General features: G+C 40.4%; 1 protein-coding gene across 1 annotated transcript in view; it reads left to right on the top strand.

Annotated features, from left to right (window-relative positions):
* rock1 (Rho-associated, coiled-coil containing protein kinase 1) overlaps positions 1 to 26,198 on the top strand; it is a 207,983-nt gene that overhangs the window by 119,621 nt on the left and 62,164 nt on the right. Inside the window, exons 15-19 of the mRNA XM_043688241.2 lie at positions 6,999 to 7,090; positions 7,175 to 7,421; positions 11,891 to 11,997; positions 15,351 to 15,501; positions 16,310 to 16,470. Coding sequence (XP_043544176.2) covers positions 6,999 to 7,090; positions 7,175 to 7,421; positions 11,891 to 11,997; positions 15,351 to 15,501; positions 16,310 to 16,470 — 758 coding nt within the window. The remainder of the gene's footprint in view (positions 1 to 6,998; positions 7,091 to 7,174; positions 7,422 to 11,890; positions 11,998 to 15,350; positions 15,502 to 16,309; positions 16,471 to 26,198) is intronic.

Raw genomic sequence — 26,198 nt, 5'->3', positions numbered from 1 at the left:
ATTCTTCCCTTGTCTGCATGGGTTTCCTCTGGGTGCCCTGGTTTCCTTCCACAGTCCAAAAGATGTGCAGGTCAGGTGAATTGGCCATGCTAAATTGCCAATAGTGTTAGATGCATTAGTCAGGGGTAAATGTAGGGTAGGGGAATGGGTCTAGGTAGGTTGCTCTTCGGAGGGTCAGTGTGGACTTGTAGGGGCCGAAGGGCCTGTTTCCATACTGTAGGGAATGCTTGCTGTTGGGAGGCCTATAGTACAGTGCCAATATTATTACTGCACTCTTCCTATTTCTGAGCTCTGCCCATATTGCCTCACTGCTCGAGTCCTCCACAGTGCCCTCCTTCAGCACAGCTGTGAAATCCTCTCTGACCAGTAATGCAACTCCTCCACCCCTTTCACTTCCCTTTCTGTCCCACCTGAAGCATCGCTATCCTGGGAAATTTATGCTAATCATGATTTGGAGACGCCAGTGTTGGACTGGGGTTTACAAAGTTAAAAATCGCACAATATGGTCCAACAGGTTGATTTGGAAGCATTAACTTTTGGAGCAGTGCTTCTTCATCAGGCAATTGTGGAGAATAAGATTGCTATAAATTCTGTGTCTTACAAAGTTTACAGTGTGATGTAACTGAAATTATATATTGAAAAAGACCTGGATTGTTTGTTAAGTCTTTCATCTTTTAGAACAACCATGTTGATTTCAGGTCTTTCATATGTAAATCGCAAAACCTTTCTAAAAAGTTACTTTAACAATTGGTGTGATGTCGGCCCAGTTAAGGTATTGAAGGTGTTAACTCCTTGTGAGGCTGTCTGTGCCACGATGGTCAGACTGATTATAATCTAAAAAATGGATTTACAGAATCTTACATGGATTCATGCAGTTTTTGAGCAAAAGTAAAATGTAATTCTATAAGTACAAATTCACCCCACAAACTTGTATGTGTGTACGTGTGCATGTGTGTGTGCGCATATGTTGGGGGGAGGGGGGTGATGTTATGAGTATCTGTGAGAGGATGTATGTATGTCTGTGAGTGTGAGTGTCAAGGGTTTTAAGTCTGCAAGAGGGTTTGTGTGAGAGTGTATATGTGAGTGTATGAGAGAGGGTCTGAGTGTGTGTGTGTGCGTATATAATGCAATGGGGGTCACCTGTAGTATGACATGAACCCAAGGTCCCGGTTGAGGCCATCCCCATGGGTGCCAAACTTGGCTATCAGCTTCTGCTGGCCACTCATCCCAAGTACTTCTCGTGTCGGCGATTTCTACTGCCTTCCAAAGATACACAAAGCCATTTTTTTAGATTAGAATCAGTTTGACCATTGTGGCACAGACAGCCTCACAAGGAGTTAACACCTTAAATACCTTACCTGGGCCAACATGACACCAGTTGTTAATCACCTGATGAAGGAGCGTCGCTCCGAAAGCTAGTGTGCTTCCAATTAAACCTGTTGGACTATAACCTGGTGTTGTGTGATTTTTAACCCAGTTGTTAATGTGCACTTGAGAATGTAACTTTTAAAAAAGGTTTTGTGATTTACATATGAAAGAACTGAAACCAACATGGTCATTCTAAAAGATTAGAAACTTAACAAACAATCCGGGTCTTTTTCAGTTACATAATTTCAGTTACATCACACTGTAAACTTGTGCTACAAATTCTATGTTTTACAAGCTTATTCTCCACAATCACCTGATGAAGGAGCAGCGCTCTGAAAGCTAATGCTTCCAAATAAACCTGTTGGACTATAACCTGGTGTTGTGATTTTTAACTTTATGCCAATCATGCGCTCCCCTCAACCAAGTCTCAGTATTAGCAATAACATCATACTCTCAGGTACTAATCCAAGCCCTAAGTTCATCTACCTTACCTACTACACCACTTGCATTAAAACAAATGCACCTCAGACCACCAGTTCCTTTGTATTTATTGTCTGCTTTCTGCCTACTCTTAGCTGAAAATGTGTTGCTGGAAAAGCGCAGCAGGTCAGGCAGCATCCAAGGAGCAGGAGAATCGACGTTTCGGGCATGAGCCCTTCTTCAGGTCAGGATGCTGCCTGACCTGCTGCGCTTTTCCAGCAACACATTTTCAGCTCTGATCTCCAGCATCTGCAGTCCTCACTTTGTCCTTCTCTTACCCTTCGTCACGCTGACTTCATTATTACAGGCTTTAGTTGCTACCTCCTTACTGTCCACTAACCACCTCATTTGGTTCCCATCCCCCTGCCACATTAGGTTAAATCCTCCCTAACAGCGTTAGCAAAAGCACCCCCAAGGTCATCGGTTCCAGTCCGGCCCAGTTGTACCATCCAATTTGTTATAGTCCCACCTCCTCTCCCCCACCCCCCCAAACTGGTCTCAATGTCCCAAAAATCTGAACCCCTCTCTCCAGCATCATCCCTCAAGCCACGCATTCATCCTGCCTATTCTTTCATTTGTACTCTGACTCGCACGTGGCTCTGGTAGCAATCCTAAGGTTACCACCTCTGAGGTCCTACTTTGCAATTTAGCTCCTAACTCCCTAAATTCTGCTTGTAGGATCTCATCCCATTTTTTAACCTATATTATTGGTGCCCATATGCACCACGACAACTGGCTGTTCACCCTCCCCCTTCAGAATGTTCTGCATCCGATCAGTGTACTTGGGAGGCAACATACCATTCAGGAGTCACATTTTCAACCACTGAACTGCCTATCTACTCCCCTTACAATTGAATCCTCTATGACTGTAGCCCTTCCACTCTTTTTCCTTCTCTACAGCAGAGCCGGCCACTGTACCATGAACCTGGCTACTGGTTTTCCCCTGGAAAGCCATTTCACCCAATAGTATTCAAAATGGTATACCTGTTTTGCAGGGAGGTGACCGCAGGGAATATCTGCACTGAATTCCTGCTCTTTCTCTGCCTTTTGATCATCTATTCCCATTCTCTGTCTACAATCCTAATCTACAGTGTGAGCAATTCACGAAATGTGCCATCCACAACCTCCTCATCATTGCGTATGCTCCAAAGTGAGTCCACCCGCAGCTCCAGAGCTGTCATGCAGTCTAACAAGAGTTGCAGCTGGGCACACATCCTGCATGTAAAGGAGTCAGGGACATCAGCCACGTCCTTGAGTTCCCACATTGAGCAAGAGGAGCATAACGCGAGCCTGAGATCTCCTGCCATTTTTAATCTTAAACTTAACTTAGTCTTAGCTTAGATAAATGAAAAAGGAAGGAAAAGAAAAGTTTTTAATAATCACACGATAATAAAAGAAATAAAAACCCTTACCTTATTAACACATCAAAGACTCTTTTTGTTTTGGTTTGGTTAGAGGAGGAGGGCAGATGAGAGAAACTACACATGTAATGTCTTTGGTTCAGCCGCTACCAAAATATATCGGTTCCCTCCCCGTCCCAGAGCGCAATTTGACCACTCCCAGTCAGCACCTCGATCTCACTGCTCCCACCGCTGCTGCATATGAAGGTCGCTGACACTCGAGGAAAGTTCTTTTAAGAGGGAAATTTATCTTCCCGACAGCCCCCTGGTCCTCTCTCTCACCACTCCCGCTGCTGCTGCAAATAAAGAGCAGTAGAGAATTTATGCCAAGCTTTCATAGAATTCATTAGACCATCTTGCACCACCACTAAGACCACCCATTTTCACCTCTGTAAAATTTCAAATTTCTCTTCATTTCATAGAGTCATAGAGATGTACAGCATGGAAACAGACCCTGCGGTCTAACCTGTCCATGCAGACCAGATATCCCAACCCAATCTAGTCCCACCTGGCAGCACCCGGCCCATATCCCTCCAAACCCTTCCTATTCATATACCCATCCAAATGCCTCTTAAATGTTGCAATTGTACCAGCCACCACCACATCCTCTGGCAGCTCATTCCATACACTTACCACCATCTGCGTGAAAAAGTTGCCCCTTAGGTCTCTTTTATATCTTTCCTCTCTCACCCTAAACATATGCCCTCTAGTTCTGGACTCCCCGACCCCAGGGAAAAGAATTTAGCTATTTATCCTATCCATGCCCCTCATAATTTTGTAAACCTCTATAAGGTCACCCCTCAGCCTCCGACACTCCAGGGAAAACAGCCCCAGCCTGTTCAGCCTCACCCTGTAGCTCAGATCCTCCAACCCTGGCAACATCCTTGTAAATCTTTTCTGAACCCTTTCAAGTTTCACAACACCTTTTCGATAGGAAGGAGACCAGAATTGCACGCAATATTCCAACAGTGGCCTAATCAATGTCCTGTACAGTCGCAACATGACCTCTCAACTCCCGCACTCAGTACTCTGACCAATAAAGGAAAGCATACCAAACGCCTTCTTCACTATCCTATCTACCTGAGACTCCACTTTCAAGAAGCTATGAATCTGCACTCCAAGGTCTCTTTGTTCAGCAACACTCCCTAGGACCTTACCATTGAGTGTATAAGTCCTGCTAAGATTTGCTTTCCCAAAATGCAGTACCTCGCATTTATCTGAATTAAACTCCATCTGCCACTTCTCATCCCATTGGCCCATCTGGTCAAGATCCTGTTGTAATCTGAGGTAACGCTCTTCGCTGTCCACTACACCTCCAATTTTGGTGTCATCTGCATACTTACTAACTGTGCCTCTTATGCTCGCATCGAAATAATTTATGTAAATGACAAAAAGTGGAGAGCCCAGCACCGATCCTTGTGGCACTCCACTGGTTACAGGCCTCCTGTCTGAAAAACAACCCTCCGCCAGCACCCTGTCTTCTACCTTTGAGCCAGTTCTGTATCCAAATGGCTAGTTCTCCCTGCATTCCATGAGATCTAACCTTGCTAATTAGTCTCCCATAGGGAACCTTGTCGAACGCCTTACTGAAGTCCATATAGATCACATCTACTGCTCTGCCCACATCAGTCTTCTTTGTTACTTCTTCAAAAAACTCAATCAAGTTTGTGAGACATGATTTCCCACACACAAAGCCATGTTGACTATCCCGAATCAGTCCTTGCCTTTCCAAATACATGTACATCCTGTCCCTCAGGATTCCCTCCAACAACTTGCCCACCACCGAGGTCAGGCTCACTGGTCTATAGTTCCCTGGCTTGTCTTTACCGCCCTTCTTAAACAGTGGTACCACGTTTGCCAACCTTCAGTCTTCCGGCACCTCGCCTGTGACTATCGATGATACAAATATCTCAGCAAGAGGCCTAGCAATCACTTCTCTAGCTTCCCACAGTGTTCTCGGATACACCTGATCAGATCCTGGGGATTTATCCACTTTTAACCATTTCAAGACATCCAGCACTTCCTCCTCTGTAATCTGGACATTTTGCAAGATGTCACCAGCTATTTTCCTACAGTCTATATCTTCCATATCTTTTTCCACAGTAAATACTGATGCAAAATATTGATTTAGTACCTTCCCCATTTTCTGTGGCTCCTCACAAAGGCTGCCTTGCTGATCTTTGAGGGGCCCTATTCTCTCCCTAGTTATCCTTATATATCTGTAAAAACCATTTGGATTCTCCTTAATTCTATTTGCCAAAGCTATCTCATGTCCCCATTTTGCCCTCCTGATTTCCCTCTTAAGTATGCTCCTACTTCCTTTATACTCTTCTAAGGAATCACTCGATCTATCCTGTCTATACCTGACATATACTTCCTTCTTTTTCTTAACCAAACCCTCAATTTCTTTAGTCATCCAGCATTCTCAATACCTACCAACCTTCCCTTTCACCCTGACAGGAATATACTATCTCTGGATTCTTGTTATCCCATTTCTGAAGGCTTCCCATTTTCCAGCCGTCCCTTTACCTGCAAACATCAGCCCCCAGTCAGCTTTGGAAAGTTCTTGCCTAATACCGTTAAGATTGCCCCCACTGACACCTCAGTCACCTGCCCTGCCTTATTTCCCAAAATTAGGTCACGTTTTTCACCTTTTCTAGTAGGTACATCCACACACTGAATCAGAAAATTGTCTTGTATACACTTAAGAAATTCCTCTCCATTTAAACCATTAACACTATGGCAGTCCCAGTCTACGTTTGGAAAGTTAAAATCCCCTACCATAACTACCCTATTATTCTTACCGATAGCTGAGATCTCCTTACAAGTTTATTTCTCAATTTCCCTCGGACTATTGGAGGGTCTATAATACAATCTCAATAAGGTGATCATTCCTTTCTTATTTCTCAGTTCCACCCAAATAACTTCCCTGGATGTATTTCCGGGAATATCCTCCCTCAGCACAGCTGTAATGCTATCCCTTATCAAAAATGCCACTCCCCCTCCTTTCTTGTCTCCCTTTCTATCCTTCCTGTCTGCTGCTGTAATCTGCATCTATAACTTTAAGTTTATCTGTAATTCAACTACCCTTATCCTAACTCTCAGAAAGACTCTTTCACGCAACTTTGCTCACTGACTGACTTTTACTTCTAGTTAACCAATGCATAAATGTTTAAAGTTTGCATGTTTGTATATGCATTGTCTCCCCATTGGCCACCTTTCTATTTCTGTAATCTCTAGCCCTCTGCTCTGAGATGTATGAATTTCTCCAATATTAGTCTCTCTGGTATGCTTGATTTAAATTTTTCTCCAGTTGCTGGCCCTTCAGCTGCGTAGGCTCTCTGCTTTTCTTCTCATCTTTGCTTCTTTAAGTAGTTCATTAAAATCTACCCTTTGACTTAGCTTTTGTGTATATTCCCTAATATATGACTCAATATCAAATTTTGTTTTTTTAAACATTTCTGTAAAGAACCTTTATCATGTTAAAGACACCATACAAATGCAGGTTGTTGGGTGCTAGTGACCCTTCAAACATACTGGTTTTGATTTTTCACATTTGTTGATTAAAAGTACAGAATTACATACCGTATAGAAGGTCATTTGTCATACCAGTTCCAAAATATGTCTTGTTAGAATCTTTGTTAACATTTGCACCTTCATTTATTGACATTCATTTTGTAGAAAATCCCTTACACAATGGTTTTTATTTAATTTATGGCATTGTAAATTTTGACTTTTTTTTCCCTGTAGTATCTACACTAAAGGAGCAACTTGAGGACTTAAAGAAAATGAACCAGAATTCTCACATTTCAAACGAGAAAGTAGTTCAGTTACAAAAACAAGTAAGTTCCAAACCCATATACAGAAGTTCATCAAAATCAAATAAAGCAAGGTATGACTAAACAATGTGATTGTATTGTTCATAGTTAGAAGAAGCAAATGCTCTATTGCGATCTGAATCAGACACAGCAGCAAGGTTGCGGAGGAGCCAAACTGACTTAACAAAGGCCATGAGCCAATTGGAGATTGTAAATAGTGAACTGCTGGAGAGAAACCGAGCTTTAGAAAATGCCAAACTACAACTGGAGAAGGATATTATCCAGCACCAATCTGCTTTGGAATCTGAAAGAAGAGTTCGCAACCAGGGCTCAGAGATGATCAGTGATTTGCAAGGTAAGCAGTATTTGGAAATTGATATTTGTTAAGGTACTTAAGGATATCTATCCATTTGTGATCTTTGGACCATTTCCTTCCTTAATTCCAATGGAGAAATTTGTCTCCTTTTCCTCTGGTTTTTTCCTCCTTCCAAGAACAATTATTGCTTGATCAGCGTCATGGTGGCTTGAGGAACTCCTTGAAGTAGCATGCTCAATCAATCTGTAGTGTTGCTTTTTCTATAACTTAAATGTATTTTTTTAAATCAACCTGTTCAGAGATGTTATTACACACCTCTGGAGCATGTGGGACTTGAACCCAGATCTCTCAGTCTACAAGTATTGTCACCTCTGTGCCACAAGAGCCTGTAAACTTACTGCACCTGGGAATCCCAGGCGTTTTCCTATCAAAGTATTAATCAGGCCTGAGTCTGCTTAGCTTCCGAGATCAGACTAGATCAAGGGTTTTCAGATTAGTATGGACATAGTCTTGCTCCTTTCAGGAAGAAACATGCTGTAGTCACCATGTAAGTCGCTGTCCCAGATTTCGCTCATGGTGACAAGTACCAAATTTCCACAGACCTGTCAATGAAGATTTCTTTTTCACATTCAGCTTTAGGGTGGCATCCCTTGCAGGGTTTCTGTGAACGGCAATGCCTTACTAGAATGTCTATAGCATGGAAGGAGGCCATTTGGCCTATTGGATCTGCACCGACCCACAAAAGAGCATTCCATCCAGACGCAGCCCCCAACCCAATAAACCTGCATTTTTATATGACTAATCCACCTAACCTGTACGTGCCTGGTCAATAGACAATTTAGCATGTCCTTGGACTATGGGAGGAATCTGAAACTCCACACAGACAAGAGGAGCACGTACAAACTCCATACAATCACCAAGGGCTGCAGTCAAACCTAGGTTCCTGGTGCTGTGAGGCAGCGGTGCTAACCACTGAACCACATGCTTTCCAAGCAACTAAGATGAAAATCCTTGTGGAGACACTAATACTGCAAAATTGGAATCCATACTGCCAATTTGGTAGTACAGGTGCGGTTTCGGGACCACAATGATGCCTATGTGTATGCATAGACTTTTGGGATGGTCATGCCTAGTTGGTTGTTGGCATGTGCACAACGACTGCTAATAGAAACAGGGCAAGCAGATCATGATGTGCTCAATGATTTAATGGCAGTGATATCATGTCCTTTTAATCTTCAGTGCTCCAGATAATGGCTCCTCTTAACCTTACACAGTTGAATAATCATTAAACAGTGGGAAGACCTTTCATCTAATCCATTTAAAAGAATCATCAACTGTTTACAAATTAATTGCTGGTTAATATATACCACCTGTTGCTCTGATTCTACCATATGTTGATATTTTGTGTAGACTGAAGTTGTAGAAGTCTAGTTCGATTCGTATGGCAGCTATTGAAGAAGCTTTACTGACTTTAAGACATATGCATCTACTCGTTGCTCCCAGACATTGGTGCAGTTCCCTACAGTTCAATATAAATTGATTAAGGACCAAAGGGTATGCAGAGCAGGGCAGGCTGTTGAGAAGAGTAGATAACATGTAAACTCTCTCTTAGCAGGAGAGCATGTCAGTCCAGGATGTTTCTGAAGTTATTCTCCTAGCTGAACCTCAGGCAGGAAAAATAGTTCAATATCTATGCTTCTGTAAAGGCAGCCTATTAAAATCTCTCTTCTCCTGCAGCATCAAAACAGGTGAAGGTTCCATTGTCATTGGCTATCAAGGTAACAAGGATGATGTTACCTATCTGGCTGCTTTGAGATTGAAGTTGGATATACTTGCAATAACACTAGCTTGTCATCTGCTGTGGCATAGGGATGGTCACTGGTGCCCTCTATTCATTGAGCCTTAATGAAATTTTGTTCTCTTAGCTAGAGGAATACAGACACATAACTGATGACTTCAGTAGGATTGCTGGTGAACTTCGCTTTTCAGGCAGCATAGATCAGTGCTCCACATTGAAACCAGCTAGTGGTATGGCCATAGACAGAGAATCATGTGGTTAAAAACAATGACTGCAGATGCTGGAAACCTGATTCTGGATTAGTGGTGCTGGAAGAGCACAGGAGTTCAGGCAGCATCCAAGGAGCTTCGAAATTGACGTTTCGGGCAAAAGCCCTTCACCAGGAATAAAGGCAGTGAGCCTGGAGCGTGGAGAGATAAGCTAGAGGAGGGTGGGGATGGGGAGAATCATGTGGATCAGTGCCTGATACCTTGCCAGCAATCAGGGTGTCTTCATTCTGTGGTAGTTTATTGTATCATTTGCATTTGAATCATTGCAGCAAACCAAAGTGTGGCTATTGGGCAATGTGCTTTTAGCTACTAATCAATTCCTATGCATTTCTTTGCCACTCTCATTCCTTTTCTATTGAATTTCCTCCCTACTTTCACCATTCAGCTTGATTCTCTATTGTTTTATGAACTTCACATTTCGTAAGATATCATTTTCAGTCTTACTATATTTTGAGTCATCCAGTGAGTTCCAGCTTTGGACACCCTTCCTTTCCCCAATATGAGTGTTTGTTTAAAGGCCTCTCATCATTCAATTACTGTTCAATCTATCATGTTTTTGATTCCAATCCAGTTGGTCCAGATTTCAACTCACTGAAAGTAGCTGTATTCCAATGGAATATTTGTATAGTTGAGCTTTTTTTGCCTTTTCTGTAATTATTCTAAACCCAATTGTAATTGTTCCTATGAAAATATAAGCCATTGCTCCTCAAATACTGTTTGAAACCTGTTCCACTAGCCCTGCTTCATTCACCAGAAGTAGATCCAGTATTATTTCCTTCTTCTGTGAACTGGTTACATGCTGTTTAAGAAAGTTCTTTCAATGCATTTGAGAACTCAGCCACTGTCTTCTGTTAGATTCATAGTTTCTTAATGCTAACCCCCAAAGAAGACACTTATAGGAATAAGGAATAAATGGATCTGTGCTTGGAAGCCAGCTATTCATAAGATATTTTAATGATGTAGGTAAGGAAACTTTTTGTAACACCTCCAAATTTGCAAACAACACAAAACTAGGTAGGAGAGTGAACTGTGAGGATGATGCAGAGATAGTTCATTGTGCTTTGGACAAGTTGAGTGAATGGGCAAATGCATGACAGATGAAGTATGATGTGGAAAAATGTGAGGTTATCCACTTTTATAGCAAAAACACAATGGCAGATTAATACATAAATGGCAACAGATTGGAAAAGGAGGAGGTGCAGCAAGACCTTGATGTTTTAGTACACCAGTTGCTGAAAGTAAACATGCACATGCAGTAGGCAATGAAGATGGTATGCAGTATATTTGTCTTCCTAGCGAAGGGATTCGAGTAGAGGAGCAGGGCTGTCTTGAAATTGTACAAAGCCTTGATGAGATCACACCCAGTGTATTGTGTGCAGTTTTGATCTCATTACCTGAGGAAGGGTATTCTGTATAGAACATGTTCTTTCTTTCTTTATACGACAGTAGATAGAAATCGTGCATCAAGCCAGGTCAAGTGAGAATGGAGGTGCAAAAGCAATAAAAGAAAAAGCATTTAATTTTTTAAGGGCATGGAAGGACATTACGTGGTAGTGATGCTAAGGAGGGAAGTTATAAATGATAAACGAATGAACAAGAACATCAGAGTAAAACCTCATTAACTTCCTTGTAATAAGATTAAATCATAATTGAAGTGTTATACTTTATTTAAGTAAGGATGTAAATAAGTTTATTTTGACAGTACAGAAGAAATCTGTCCCTTGGATCTCGTAGTTCTTTGCTGCAGCAATCCAGATGTTAAATCCAAACTGCAATAATTTCTTCCTCGAGCATTTTTAAATTTTCCTTTGTTGCAGTTTTTCAAAAATATGTTTCCTTTGCAAGATATAATGGTCTTTACCCCAACCACTTGAGGTGAATCCTCCACAGATTGATTCCTTAATCTTTCCTCACGATTAGCAATCATTCGATACAAACCCATTTCTCATCCTGTATCACATAGATTTTTCCTTCTTCTATTGGTGTCAACTCAAAATTTTTTTTATAGTTTTCACTTTTCAGCTATCTTGCCCTTAAGATACATGTTGGGATACGTTGACAGACATTAGAAGTCCTGCCAGTGCCTCACCCAAATAGCCATTCTATTATGAAGTGTGATGATGATCATCAGAATAGTTTCACAATAAAGTTTGATTTTGAGTACTTTGGGCAAGACTTGCTGAAGAGACTTTATAAATAGGAATAGTAATTTTCTTCATGGCTCAAGGAGCGAGGTCATTGGTAACACACTTGAGATTTGCTTTCACAGCACAGACCATGGAACAGACTTGGGATCCATTGTCTGTTTGCATTAATATTGTACTGGGTGTTTGCTTTTTCTATAAAGTGTCTGGAGTTGTGGGTGAATTTTGTTGGATTAGACTTTTATTCAGTTCTCTAAGTGCAATGAATAATGAGATAATGGCAATTTTCTTTTTCAGCTCGGACCACTTCTTTACAAGAAGAACTGAAAATGATCAAAATTAACCTTTCAAAAGCAGAGATGGAGAAGAAACAGGCACACGACAAGCTTAGCAACCTGGAAAAGGTAATTGATGAAGAATTTGGATAATACCTGACAAAAGATCATCAATCTGAAATGTTAACTCTGTTTCTCTCTCCATAGCTGTTGCCAAACCTGCTGAGTATTCTCAGCACTTCAGCTTTACTTCATACAAACTGGGCTACCCATCCAGTATTTGGAAAATAAAAGTATAAGAATCAAAACTAAGTTCTTAAAAGAAAAACACAAAATGGTTTATGAAATAATAAGGTGATTTATTCATACTATGGACAGATAGTCATCAACGATTCACTTACTTACCTTCTCTCACACAGCAATTTTAATTTCACAATGTTAATCCCATAATTATAAAACACAAATGTTTAAATTCAGACAAAATTAATTTTCTCAGTGTTCAGCACTACTCTGAATATTTCACTGTCAGCGTCAAAGGAAACATTAGATCCTTCTCTACATTTTCAGTATAATTGGGTAGAATTCTGTGAAGCGTTAGCACTTGTTCTTGGCACTAAGAACTAAAGAGCTAGTGAGAACCCACTTCTGAGAAGGCCAACTGCACCTTTTGCCACTTAGGCACTTAACAGGCCGACAATGGGCCTTCTCCCACATTCAAGTATATGAAATCCCGTCTGCTGAGAGCTGCCAGCCATTTGAAGTCCAGCACTTCTCTTGTGTGATCGGGGAGCTAATGGCTGCTGGAAATGGTACGCTCACCCAGCCTTCAGACCATGGCAGACTCCATGCCACAGTGAATGATGGTTGTGAGGTGGTGGGGAGGAGTTAGTCACAAGAACAGGAGTTAAGACTTTTCTCCTCCTGATGCTGTGCCCCTCCAGCGAGCACAGAGTGTCTTTGATAAAGGGAGCCCTGACCTTTGCTTGAGCTATGTGTTTGCTTGTCATAGTCCCTGCATGATGGCTTCCTCACCTGCATACTAGTACCAATGTGATGAGGTTCTTCAGGTAAGGAGAAATGTATTCAATCAAAAGCAAGTGAATCTTTGCAATTCTGTGCCCCAGAAATCTGTAGATGCTTAATCATCGAGTATGTTCAAGACAGAGATAGATGGATTTCCAGATATTCAAAACATTAAGAGATTTGGTGGTGTAAGAGAAGATCACCATTTTCTCATCGAATCATGGAAGAGGCTCAAAGGAATGAATGATCTAGCCCTTATCCCATTTCATATTTTCTTATTAACTGTCCGCTTAAGGGTCCAATTGATGGCAGAGCAGTAAAGACATTCATGAACTTTTCCATCGCTAACTTCATTAAAGTTAAGGCTGGAAAGCAACGTCATCACCTCAACCCACACAATTAAATGTCTGCCAAACCTTCCTCAGGGAAGAGTATAAGATACTAGCCATTATTGCAGTTTCGGTATTTGTTGAAACATTAAATAGTTCGTGATGGATGATGTCAGAAGCTCTTTCTTCTTGAGTGAAAATAAAAATAAAACTTGGCAATTCTACTCAACTTTTATGTTTTCTGATGTTTTTCAAGAAATGGGTAATATTTTTTATTGTTTGCATTAAAAAAAACTTTCAGTGGATCAGGTTGCTTACTTAAGGGTGCCAGTTGTTCTTTAGTGTTTCTGCAACACATTAGTGGTTGTTTTTCGGCAGCACCATGTTCACATACCTGATCTATTGCCAATATTGTATTCTGGATCTAATTCGTAATGTTGGTGAAGATCACAACTGAAAGCTCCTTTAAAGAGTCTTGTACTGTTGATTGCAGTGCTTGTTTTGGGTACTATTATTCTCTGTCAAATTTTTGACTTTTTGTTGTGATCTTGATCTCCCCCAGCCCTTACTGAGCATTAAAATATCATGTTTCAGTAATTGATGGACATGGAACAAATAAAATAAGAAAAGAAGTAAATGATGTATGAAAGAAAGTTGGGGAGTCATACAACCAGTTGCTGAAATTAAGCATTCAGGCACAGCAGGCAGTAAAGGCAGCAAATATATTTTAGAATTTGAGTACAAATGTGGGGATGCCTTGTTGAAATTATACAGGGCTTCGGTGAGACCACACCTGGAGTATTATATGCAGTTTTGGCATCCTCATCGGTGGATGGATGTCCTGGCTATGGAGGGAGTGCAACAGAGGTTTACCAGACTGCTTCCTCGGATGGCAGGCTTTGACCCATCAAGGGAGACTGGGTCGGTCAGGACTATGTTCACTGGAGTTTAGGAGAAAGCTGGGTTTTTCATAGAAACCTGCAAAATTCTTATTAGATAGAGTAAACGCAGGAAGGCTGTTCATAGTGACAGGAGAGTCTGGAAATAGGGGTTGCAGTTTAAGGATATGGGATAGGTTATTTAAGAGCTGAGTTGAGAAGAAATTTCTCTGCCACAGAAAGCCGTTGAGGCTAAAACATTGAATGTTTTCAAGAAGAAGTTAGACGTTTCCTAAGGCTAAAGGGATCAAAGAGTGTACGTGGAGGAAGTGGGAATTGGTACTGAATTTGAAGATAAACCATGATTATATTGAATGGTGAGCAGGATTGATGGGCTGAATGGCCTGCTACCATTTTCCATGTTTCTACTTATAATATATATTCATCACATTATTTCTTGGAATTTTGATTTACAACATCAACAGGGATACAATGCTTGCAGTGTAATAGGATCCCTTCATAGGCCAAAGTAGCCTCCCTTCACTCCTGGTGGGGGTGGTTGGATGCCAACTGCTCTCTGACAGTTAATGTAAAATATCATCCCACTAAGATTGGTTGAGATTGACCACAGGTCTTTGGTGGAATTTGCCAACAAACAGACAGACATTTCGCTTTCATGTATATCCAGATATCCTAGATCAACAATATTTTCTTTTGGAATAATATCTCGGACATTTTTACTTGAAATTAATGATGTTAGTTTCCTTAATGCTTTAACAATTCCAGTGCTTATACTTTTTTCCAAAAGTAGAAGTGTTTCTTAATTAAGTTCACAACATAGCGTATGGACAACAATAACTACCATCTGTATAAAAGTTGACTCCTTAAATATTGTGGAGAAAAATATCCAAGTTGTAAAATGAACTTTACACAAGAGCTTGCTTAAATAAAATTACATTTGTCAATGAATATCTAGTCCTGAATCCTTCTATATCTTGGTATGAGAACGGGTAGCTTTTTGTAACTATCACAAGTATCTGATCAAATCCATTAATAATTGCATTTACATCTGAGAAAGCACATGCCTTTACTTGACACTTTCCATATCAGTACAGTTCATGTTGATAATTTTATGTGAACAATTGTAGAAATCTTTGTCATTTTCAGTTCCACCAAATAAAACAATGGTACCATTGCTTACTTAGTCTGTTATGCTTACTGTGTATAATAATTCTGAGATTTGTTTTCACAGGAAAAGAATAATATGGAAATAGACTTGAATTACAAAAATAAAATGTTACAACAACGGCTAGATCAAGAAATTACAGAGCACAAAGTAACTAAAGCAAGATTGGTAGATGAGTATGAGTCCATAGAAGAAGCGAGGTCGGTGGCCATGAGCGGTTAGTATTTGCTAAGATTATTTTACATGCAAGTAAATTCAAGTATATCAGTTTAAATCTGCGACCAACCTGTTACAACCAGCCCATGCAAGTCACATCAGGCTTTTCCACTCATAATTGAATAAATTGTTGAATTGTGTCAGCTCTAACCCTGATACAAGTATACTGATAAATACCCAAGATGAAATTCATCGTTTAGTGGAATTTTTAGGCTGGCTTAATATGAGCTTTCCTTTCCTGGTAGAATGGTTTAGAAGGACCATTCAAAGTGTTAACAAAGGCCAGTAAATATTTACAGAATATTCATCAACAATTTTGCTCTCTGGCTGTTGTTCTAAATGGTTTCAACTTTTTTTTTAACGACATGAATGCGGAAAGATGTTAGCCATGTTAGTGTGCATTTTTTTAAAAAGTATGAACGTATAGAAAATTCAGGTTAGAATATGTGTATGAAGAAGCTTTGATCTGGACTGAATAGAACAACTACTTCTAGCATCAATTTACTTTTATGACTTCCTAATACAATTGTACAACTGTGAGGTCTGAAATGTTATATTTCCCACTTGTTTGGCTCTTACAGGTAATCAAACTCTAGCCAATTATTGAAAAATAAACTCAATCCTGCCTAACCCCCACCTCAACTATTATAACTTTACTTGCAGTTGCCATTTTCTAAAGTTTCATTTAGTGGTTTCATTGATACACTGCCATGATCTGTAGTTGTATTGTTTAAGTCATGAGTCCATAATAAAACAGTCATTTTAATATTGGCATTGTCTTAAAAATAATTTTATACTAATTTGTTCAGAAATGGATAGCAAGCTGAAAGAGGAGAGAATGTCCAGACAGAGAGCAGAGAATTATGTGATGGAAGTGGAGAAAAAGCTTTCTATGTTGGAAGTTGACTTAAAGCAGTTCCAACAAAAAGTGGAGCAGCTGAGTAAGCAGAAAGAGAGATTGGAGGATGAGGTAAGAGGATAAAAAGCGATGTTAATAACCATTATGGATTTTTTAAAAGTGTGTATCATTTATTTTAGCAACGATAGGTATATCAGAAAACACCATAAAGATAAATGTGCATTCTATACCTTTTATAACTGCAGAGACACTCAAACCTGAGTGAAGCATATAGTTAATTTTTATGAAAACTGCTACTGTAACATTACTTTCATTTCTATAACATGCATATTGCTGGGAATTTGTTGTTAAGAATAATTTTGTGGAGCTAAACTTTTATAACTTTTACTATTGGAGGAGGGGAAGGAAGAGCTACCAGAGTTTCAAAGGAGGTATAGAGTTGAACACAGAATTAAAGCCCTTAGTATCTCAAGGGAAGGCATATTTAGAAAGTAATTTAAATGACATCCCACTTGTCAAAAGATCCATCCAAAATAGTTTGAATTGACTGAGGGGATTATAGATCTATTACCAATGTCTCAAAGGCAGAGAAATAGTAAGTTAATTGATGGAGTTTGACTAAGGAAGAAAGTAATGAAGTATAAATCAGTATTGAACTATACATATGTGAATACACACAGAACACTTAATAAAATCAGGGAGTTACAAGCACAACTTGCCTTGTGGGATTATGATGATGTGGTGATGAGAGAGATCTGGCTTAAGGTTGGATGTTAAATACTTGTGATTACACAGTATTCAGAAAAAATGGAAAAGGAAACAAATGGGGTGAGGCGGAGCTTTTGATTAAGAAAAGTATTGCAGTACAGGAGCAAGAGGCTTCAAGGGCAGAATTGATTTGGCTAGAGCAAGGGAACAAGAAGGGTGTAATTGCATTGCTCAGTATAATCTGTAGACTACCAAATGTTGAGAAGTGTGCATAGAAGCTACAAAGAAATTACAGAGAGATGTTCACATTGTAGAGTAGTTACATTGTGGGACTTCAATTATCCAATATAGACTGGGATAGTGGTCATGGAAGAAAAGTAAAGGATGAGTAATCCTTGATTGTATTCAGGAATCTTTCCTACAGCGGTATGTGTCAATAAAACGAGAAAGAAAATACTGTTAGACCTGGATCTTGGGCATGAGGTGAGCCAAGTAGAGCAAATAACAGTGTGGGAACATTTAGGGGTGAGCGATCATTGTATCATAAGGTTAGGATGACAGTGGAAGATAACAGTCGTCAATTCAGAGTAAGAAAAAAACAATTAGTAGAGCAATGGCACAAGAATAGAGCTGGGCCAGATAGACTGGAATCAAATGTTTATGGGAAAATTAGCTGAACAATAGGTTGCCTTTGGATATAAGTTTTTTTTGGGGCACAAGTCAAATTATATTCTCCCAAAAGGGAAAGGGAGAACAACAACTCCAGAGATCCCTAGATAACAAAAGCTAAAAGTTAAAGAAGAAAAGTGTGCTTTTGTCAGGTGCCAGGTAGTAAGTACATTTGAGAGTCAAACTAAAACAGAAGGTTCAGTACGGAGAACCAAAGATGATAATGGAAAAAAAAAACTGGTAGTGAACATGAAGGAAAATTGCTAAGTCTTCAGTAAGTGTATCAAAAGCAAAAAGACCAATTAGGAACGAGAAAGAACCTTTAAACATGCAGGCAAGGAACGTGGACGAAATGATAAATTTACATTTTGCATCTATCTTTACCTGCAAGGCAAATGTTGTTTGGCCATGAAGACAGAGGAAGATATTCAGTCATTAGTCAGGTTTAGAATTTGTATAGTAAGAATAGCGTAGGCACCAGGGTCATAAGATATAGGTGTAGGACCAGAAGTAGGTCATTTCATCCCAGTATGTCTGCTCCACCATTCCATAAGATCATAACTGATCTGACTGCCCTCAAATCCACTTTCCTGTCTTTTCCAACAAAGGGTAGCAAACTTTCTGCAATCATCCTGTCAAGTTCCCTAATAACCTTGTATGTTTCATTAAGGTTGCTTATCATTCTTCTAAACGCCATTGGTACAGGTGTTGCCTACTCAATTTCTCTTTTGACGACAGTCTTTCCTTACCGAGGATCAAATGAATGAACCTTCTCTGGACTGCCTCCAATACTAGTCTATCTTTTAGATAAAGGGACAAAACCAAGTTTTGCATCTTCTGCAGACTTTTTGTGTCATTCTCAGCACTTGCCCTCTCATCTATTTTTGTGTCATCTGTAAACTTGGCTATAATATATTCACATTCCTCATCTAAGTTATTAACATACTTAGTTAGCCAATCTTCAAAGCCTGGTAATATACTACCTCCACCATCATGGGCTGTTACTTTCTTCAGTAGGCTAATGTGTAGTATCTTATTAAATAGCTTCTGAAAATCCAAATATGTTGCATCTATTGCTTTCCATTCATCTATCCTGATTGTTACCTCCTCGAAGAATTCTAATGAATTTGCTGGGCAAGATTATTTACCCTATCATGCTGATTTTACTTGATCAAATTACGTGTTTTTAAATGCTCTACTATTACACAATTTAAAATAAAGTATTAACTTTTCCCAATAATAGATGTTAAGTTAACTACCCTATAATATCTGTTTTTTTCTCATCATTCTTTTTTAAGTAAGGAATTGATTTGGCAGTTTTCCAATCTGCTGAGACTTTCTCAGAATCTAAGGATTCTTGCAAGATTGGTGATCCACTACCTCTGTCGTGCAAGTTGAAATTTTAGAAATACTGGCAATAATCTTCCAATCTTCCCCAAACTCAGGAGTTGGACTGGACAATTGCAAACATTGTGCCCTTGTTCACAAAAGATTGTAAGGACCTAGCAATTAAAGACTAGTCAGATTAACTTCGGTGGTGGGAAGCTTCAAGAAATAATTATTGCGGATAGCATGAATAGAGACACAGAGTCATTGAAAAATGTGGGTTAACCATGCTGAGGCAAACTCATGATTATTTGCTGGAGTATTTTGAAAAGCTAGAAGAGAAGGCTCATGAGGGTAATGCTGTTGATGTGTGTATGGATTTCTATCCTGTGCCTTTGACCTTAACAACTATGAGATGCTTTGAGTGGTTAGATGTGGCTCATATCAACTTTAGCAACCCAGCCTGCCTTCATCCCTTACAATTTGCCTACCATTTCAACAGGTCCACAGCAGACAGCATCTCCCTAACCCTACATCATCTCTGGAACATCTGGATAACAAGGATATCTTGGTCAGGCTCCTAATTATTAACAACAACTCTGCCTTCAAACCATAACCGGAGATGTGTTGCTGGAAAAGCGCAGCAGGTCAGGCAGCATCCAGGGAACAGGAGAATCGACGTTTCGGGCATAAGCCCTTCTTCAGGCTTATGCCCGAAACGTCGATTCTCCTGTTCCCTGGATGCTGCCTGACCTGCTGCGCTTTTCCAGCAACACATCTCCGGCTCTGATCTCCAGCATCTGCAGACCTCACTTTCTCTTCAAACCATAACTCCAAACAAACTGATGTCCAAACTTTGAGATCTAGGTTTCTGCTCTCCCCTCTGTAACTGGATCCTTGACTTCCTGACAGATCGTAATCAGTGAGAAAAGGCAACAACACCTCCTCCATGATAACCAGCAAGGCTGCATACTCAGCTCCTTACCATACTCCTGCACATTCACGATTGTGTGGCCAAATTTTATCCTAACTTCATCTACAAGTTCACTGATGACACTTCAGTTGGAAAACCAGATCTCAAACAATGTCATGACAGAACACAGGAAAGAGATAGAATGCTTGGTGACATGGCGTAAATATCAAAATCTTTGTCTTAAATCAGCAGAATGAAAAAGCTGATCAGTGACTTCAGGAAGCAAGGAGAAGAGCATGCCCTTATCCACATAATAGTACTGAGCTGGAGATAGTCGAGACTGTCAAGTTCCTAGGAGTCAGGGTCACTAACAATCTGTCCTGGTCCACCCATGTTCATGCAATGATCAAGAAGGCACCACGACACCTCTCCTTCCTCAGGGGGCTAAGGAAATTTGGCACCTCCATAAAGACACTTCCTAATTTTTATAGATGCACCATAGAAAGCATTCTGTACAGATGTATCATGGCTTAATGTGGCAACTGCTTTGCCCAGGACCGTAAGAAAATACAGAGAGTTGTGAATACTGACCAGTCCATCATGCAAGCCAACCTTCTATCTATTGACTCCATGTATACTTCTCACTTCCTTAGAAAGGCAGTCAGCATAATCAAAGATCGCTCCCACCCCATTGTTCAAACCTCTTGTGTCAAGCAGATGATAAAAAAGCTTAAACACATCTACCAACAGATTCAAGAATCTAAATTGGAAGGGGACTACTTTACTGGCAGGGAAATTTGCTAGAACTGCTTGGGAGGATTTAAACTAGTAAGGTGGGGGTGGGGGTGGGATGGGGGGGAACCCAGGGAGATAGTGAGGAAAGAGATCGATCTGAGACAGGTACAGCTGAGAACAGAAGTGAGTCAAACAGTCAGAGCAGGCAGGGACAAGGCAGGACTAATAAATTAAACTGCATTTATTTCAATGCAAGGGGCCTAACAGGGAAGGCAGATGAACTCAGGGCATGGTTAGGAACATGGGACTGGGATATCATAGCAATTACAGAAGCATGGCTCAGGGATGGGCAGGACTGGCAGCTTAATGTTCCAGGATACAAATGCTACAGGAAGGATAGAAAGGGAGGCAAATGAGGAGGGGGAGTGGCATTTTTGATAAGGGATAGCATTACAGCTGTGCTAAGGGAGGATATTCCCGGAAATACATCCAGGGAAGTTATTTGGGTGGAACTGAGAAATAAGAAAGGGATGATCACTTATTGGGATTGTATTATAGTCCCCCAATAGTCCGAGGGAAATTGAGAAATAAACTGGTAAGGAGATCTCAGCCATCTGTAAGAATAATAGGGTAGTTATGGTAGGAGATTTTAACTTTCCAAACATAGACTGGGACTGCCATAGTGTTAAAGGTTTAGATGGAGAGGAGTTTCTTAAGTGTGTGCAAGACAATTTTCTGATTCAGTATGTGGATGTACCTGCTAGAGAAGGTGCAAAACTTGACCTACTCTTGGAAAATAAGGCAGGGCAGGTGACTGAGGTGTCAGTGGGGGAACACTTTGGGCCCAGTGACCATAATTCTATTTGTTTTAAAATAGTGATGGAAAAGGATAGACCAGATCTAAAAGTTGAAGTTCTAAATTGGAGATAGGTCAATTTTGACGGTATTAGGCAAGAACTTTCAAAAGCTGATTGGAGGCAGATGTTTGCAGGTAACGAGACGGCTGGAAAATAGGAAGCCTTCAGAAATGAGATAACAAGAATCCAGAGATAGTATATTCCTGTCAGGGTGAAAGGGAAGGCTGGTAGGTATAGGGAATGCTGGATGACTAAAGAAATTGAGGGTTTGGTTAAGAAAAAGAAGGAAGCGTATGTCAAGAACAGACAGGATAGATCGAGTGAATCCTTAGAAGAGTATAAAGGCAGTAGGAGTATACTTAAGAGGGAAATCAGGAGGGCAAAATGGGCACATGAGATAGTTTTGGCAAATAGAATTAAGGAGAATCCAAAAGGTTTTTACAAATATATTAAGGACAAAAGGGTAACTCGGGAGAGACTAGGGCCCCTCAAAGATCAGCAAGGCGGCCTTTGTAAGGAGCCACAGAAAATGGGGGAGATACTAAATGAGTATTTTGCATCAGTATTTACTGTGGAAAAGGATATGGAAGATATGGACTGCAGGGAAATAGATAGTGACATCTTGCAAAATGTCCAGATTACAGAGGAGGAAGTGCTGAGATGTCTTGAAACGGTTAAACATGGATAAATCCCAAGGACCTGATCAGCTGTACCCGAGAACTCTGTGGGAAGCTAGAGTAGTGATTGCTGGGCCTCTTGCTGAGATATTTGTATCATCGCTAGTCACAGGTGAGGTGCTAGAAGACTGGAGGTTGGCAAACGTGGTGCCACTGTTTAAGAAGGGCGGTAAAGACAAGCCAGGGAACTATAGACCAGTGAGCCTGACCTCGATGGTGGGCAAGTTGTTGGAGGGAATCCTGAGGGACAGGATGTACATGTATTTGGAAAGGCAAGGACTGATTCGGGATAGTCAACATGTCTTTGTGCGTGGGAAATCATGTCTCACAAACTTGATTGAGTTTTTTGAAGAAGTAACAAAGAAGATTGATGAGGGCAGAGCAGTAGATGTGATCTATATGGACTTCAGTAAGGCGTTCAACAAGGTTCCCTATGGGAGACTGATTAGCAAAGTTAGATCTCATGGAATACAGAGAGAACTAGCCATTTGGATACAGAACTGGCTCAAAGGTAGAAGACAGGGTGGTGGTGGAGGGTTGTTTTTCAGACTGGAGGCCTGTGACCAGTGGAGTGCCACAAGGATTGGTGCTGGACTCTACTTTTTGTCAGTTACATAAATAATTTAGATGCGAGCATAAGAGGTACAGTTAGTAAATTTGCAGATGACACTGAAATTGGAGGTGTAGTGGACAGCGAAGAGGGTTACCTCAGATTACAACAGGATGGGCCAGTGGGCTGAGAAGTGGCAGATGGAGTTTAATTCAGATAAATGCGAGGTGCTGCATTTTGGGAAAGCAAATCTTAGCAGGACTTATACACTTAAGGTAAGGTCCTAGGGAGTGTTGCTGAACAAAGAGACCTTGGAGTGCAGATTCATAGCTCCTTGAAAGTGGAGTCTCAGGTAGATAGGATAGTGAAGAAGGCGTTTGGTATGCTTTCCTTTATTGGTCAGAGTATTGAGTACAGGAGTTGGGAGGTCATGTTGCAGCTGTATAGGACATTGGTTAGGCCACTGTTGGAATATTGCGTGCAGTTCTGGTCTCTTTCCTATCGAAAAGATGTTGTGAAACATGAAAGGGTTCAAAAAAGATTTACAAGGATGTTGCCAGGGTTGGAGGATCTGAGCTACAGGGAGAGGCTGAACAGGCTGGGGCTGTTTTCCCTGGTGCGTCGGAGGCTGAGGGGTGATCTTATAGCGGTTTACAAAATTATGAGGGGCATGGATAGGATAAATAGACAAAGTCTTTTCCCTAGGGTCGGGGAGTCCAGAACTAGAGGGCATAGGTTTAGGGTGAGAGGGGAAAGATATAAAAGAGACCTAAGAGGCAACGTTTTCACGCACAGGGTAGTATGTGTATGGAATGAACTGCCAGAGGATGTGGTGGTGGCTGGTACAATTGCAACATTTAAGAGGCATTTGGATGGGTATATGAATAGGAAGGGTTTGGAGGGATATGAGATGGGCGCTGGCAGCTGGGACTAGATTGGGTTGAGATATCTGGTCAGCATGGACAGGTTGGACCGAAGGGTCTGTTTCCATACTGTACATCTCTATGACTCTATAACAGCTTCTTCCCAACTGTTATTTAGACCTCTGACTAGGCGTCTCAAATTTTAAATTTAATGTTGATCTCACGCTTTGTGCACCTTCTATGCAGCCTTAACATTGTATTCCTCACACTGTTCTATTACCCTTTGCATTTTGTATGGTATGATTTGCCAGTACTGCATGTAAAACAAAACTTTTTACTGTACATATGTACATGTGACAATAATAAATCAAAATATATTCAATACTGTGCCACACAATAGACTTGAGGAAAGTTCACAATTACAGAATAAAAGGGACACTTGCAACATGTATATAAACTTTTCCAAGGGATAAGAAAAAGAGACTCATGGTTACTGAATAGTTCCAAGAGGTCAATATAAGGTCCATGCTTTTGCTGATTATAAATAAAAAACCGAACAAAAAAAGAGAACTTATTTTCACCCAGAGGTTGTTGGGAATCTGTAATGCACTCCCTGGGCAAAACAGGAAACCTTCGAACCTTTAAAATGTATGTGGATGTGCACTTCAAATGTGATAACGTGATATTATTCTATACTTATATAGGACATGAGTTGCATGGAGGTAGGAAGGACTGCAGATGCTGTAAATCAAAGTCGATGAAAACGTGGAGCTGGAAAGGCACAGCAGGTAAGGCAGCATCGGAGGAGCAGGAAAGTCTACTTTCCTGCTCCTCCGATGCTGCCTGACCTACTGCGCCTTTCCAGCTCCACTTTTTATTGACTAAGACACTAGTTGCATATGTATCTGAGTGCTTCACTTTAGGAAGGATATAAATGCACTGGAGAGATCACAGAAAAGATTTAAAAGGATAAGAAACTTCAATAATGAGGATGAATTTGAGAGGTTGAGACTGTTTTACTTGGAGAGAGGATATTTGATAGAAGTTTTCAGAATCAAGAGTGGTCTGGACAGAGTAGGAATTGAGAACCAGAGGGCACAGTTTTAAAGCATTGTGCACATTAAGCAAATGCAAGGTGCAAAAAGTCTTTTCCATATATTGAGTAGTTAGGATCTGGAATGTATTGCCTGGAAGGTGGTGGAGACCAAGAGAGTCGACGTTTCAGGCAAACGGCCAATGGCTTTTGCCCGAAACGTCGACTGCCCTGCTGCTCAGATGCTGCCTGACCTGCTGTGCTTTTCCAGCACCACAATCTTGATTCTAATCTCCAGCATCTGCAGTCCTCACTTTCGTCTGGTGGAGACCAAGTTCAGTTGAGATGCTCAGAAGGACATTAGATGGTTATTTAAATATAAACAATATGCAAAGTTACAGAGAGTTTATACTAAATCAAAATGCTCAGTGAGCAGGTGCAGATACAGTGGGCCAGATGGCATTCTTCTGCAGTGTAACAATTCTGTGATTTTGAAACGCTGCGATTTGCTGCACTGGTTTTGTACTTTACAAGTAAAGTGTGCTTCATATAAAAAGTGCAACCAAATGGAAACTCCACAAAATATCTGAATTTCACAAACATATTTGGCATTGTCCCATCTAATACTCACTCGCAAGGTTCTTTGGGATTGACAGCAAAATAACCTGTAAAATGGTTGTTAGATTGACTTGGTGGCAACATGGAGACTTGTCAGATTAGAAGTCAGTTACCACTGGAGGACCAAAAGGATTGATGTTTAGGCTGCTGTTGTCTACAAGCTTTCAGAAATTACTTAATGAATGGAATATTGTCCTAAGTGTTTAAATTTATGAATAGAAATGAGATTAAAACACTGACCAAAGCTGCTTATCAAAGTGAAAAAATCTAGTGGGTAATGGACTACTTAAGAGTGACAGATAGAGAGATGATAAGCGAAGTTCACCATGAACAAATGTAATGAGATTAGGTATATGAAGTAAAATTACAGAGTACATGTTAAAAACAAATGCGTTTAAGGTGATAAAACTGAAGAAGTCTTGGGGATTTTGATGAATAGTTCAGTAACATTTTTGATTCTATATCCATAAGTGAAAAAAGCCAAGCCAATTTTGGATTGTGTAACAAAGGTTAGTCTTTAAGTCTAAAGAGCTGTTATTGAAATTTATCTATCCTTGTCGGGCATAATCTGGAATGCCATTTTCACTTTGATTTCCTCATTTTAAAAAAATGAAATATTCAGATGTTCAAAGGAAGACTACCGAACTAATTCCTGAACTGAGAGACTTTGAGTGAAAGAGAAAGATTGTCCACCTTGAAACTGTACTGTAGAGGAAGGACAATGCAGCAGGACGTAATGATGGGTATGGAAAGTTTGGGTGTACAAAAGCTGTTTTGTGAAGCACAGGACTCTCGTATTGAGGACACAATTTAAAACTGAAGATACCAAAAGAAAATAGAAATTTTAAACGGCTATTTTGTTTGCATAATGTGATAGATGCTGATGAGGT

The sequence above is a fragment of the Chiloscyllium plagiosum genome, unplaced genomic scaffold (genome assembly GCF_037043375.1).
Source record: "Chiloscyllium plagiosum isolate Xiang-an unplaced genomic scaffold, Cpla_swu_hap1 HiC_scaffold_4, whole genome shotgun sequence".
Lineage (NCBI taxonomy): Eukaryota > Metazoa > Chordata > Chondrichthyes > Orectolobiformes > Hemiscylliidae > Chiloscyllium > Chiloscyllium plagiosum.
Note: the sequence above shows the minus strand (reverse complement) of the source record. Positions and strands in the feature narration are given on the sequence as shown.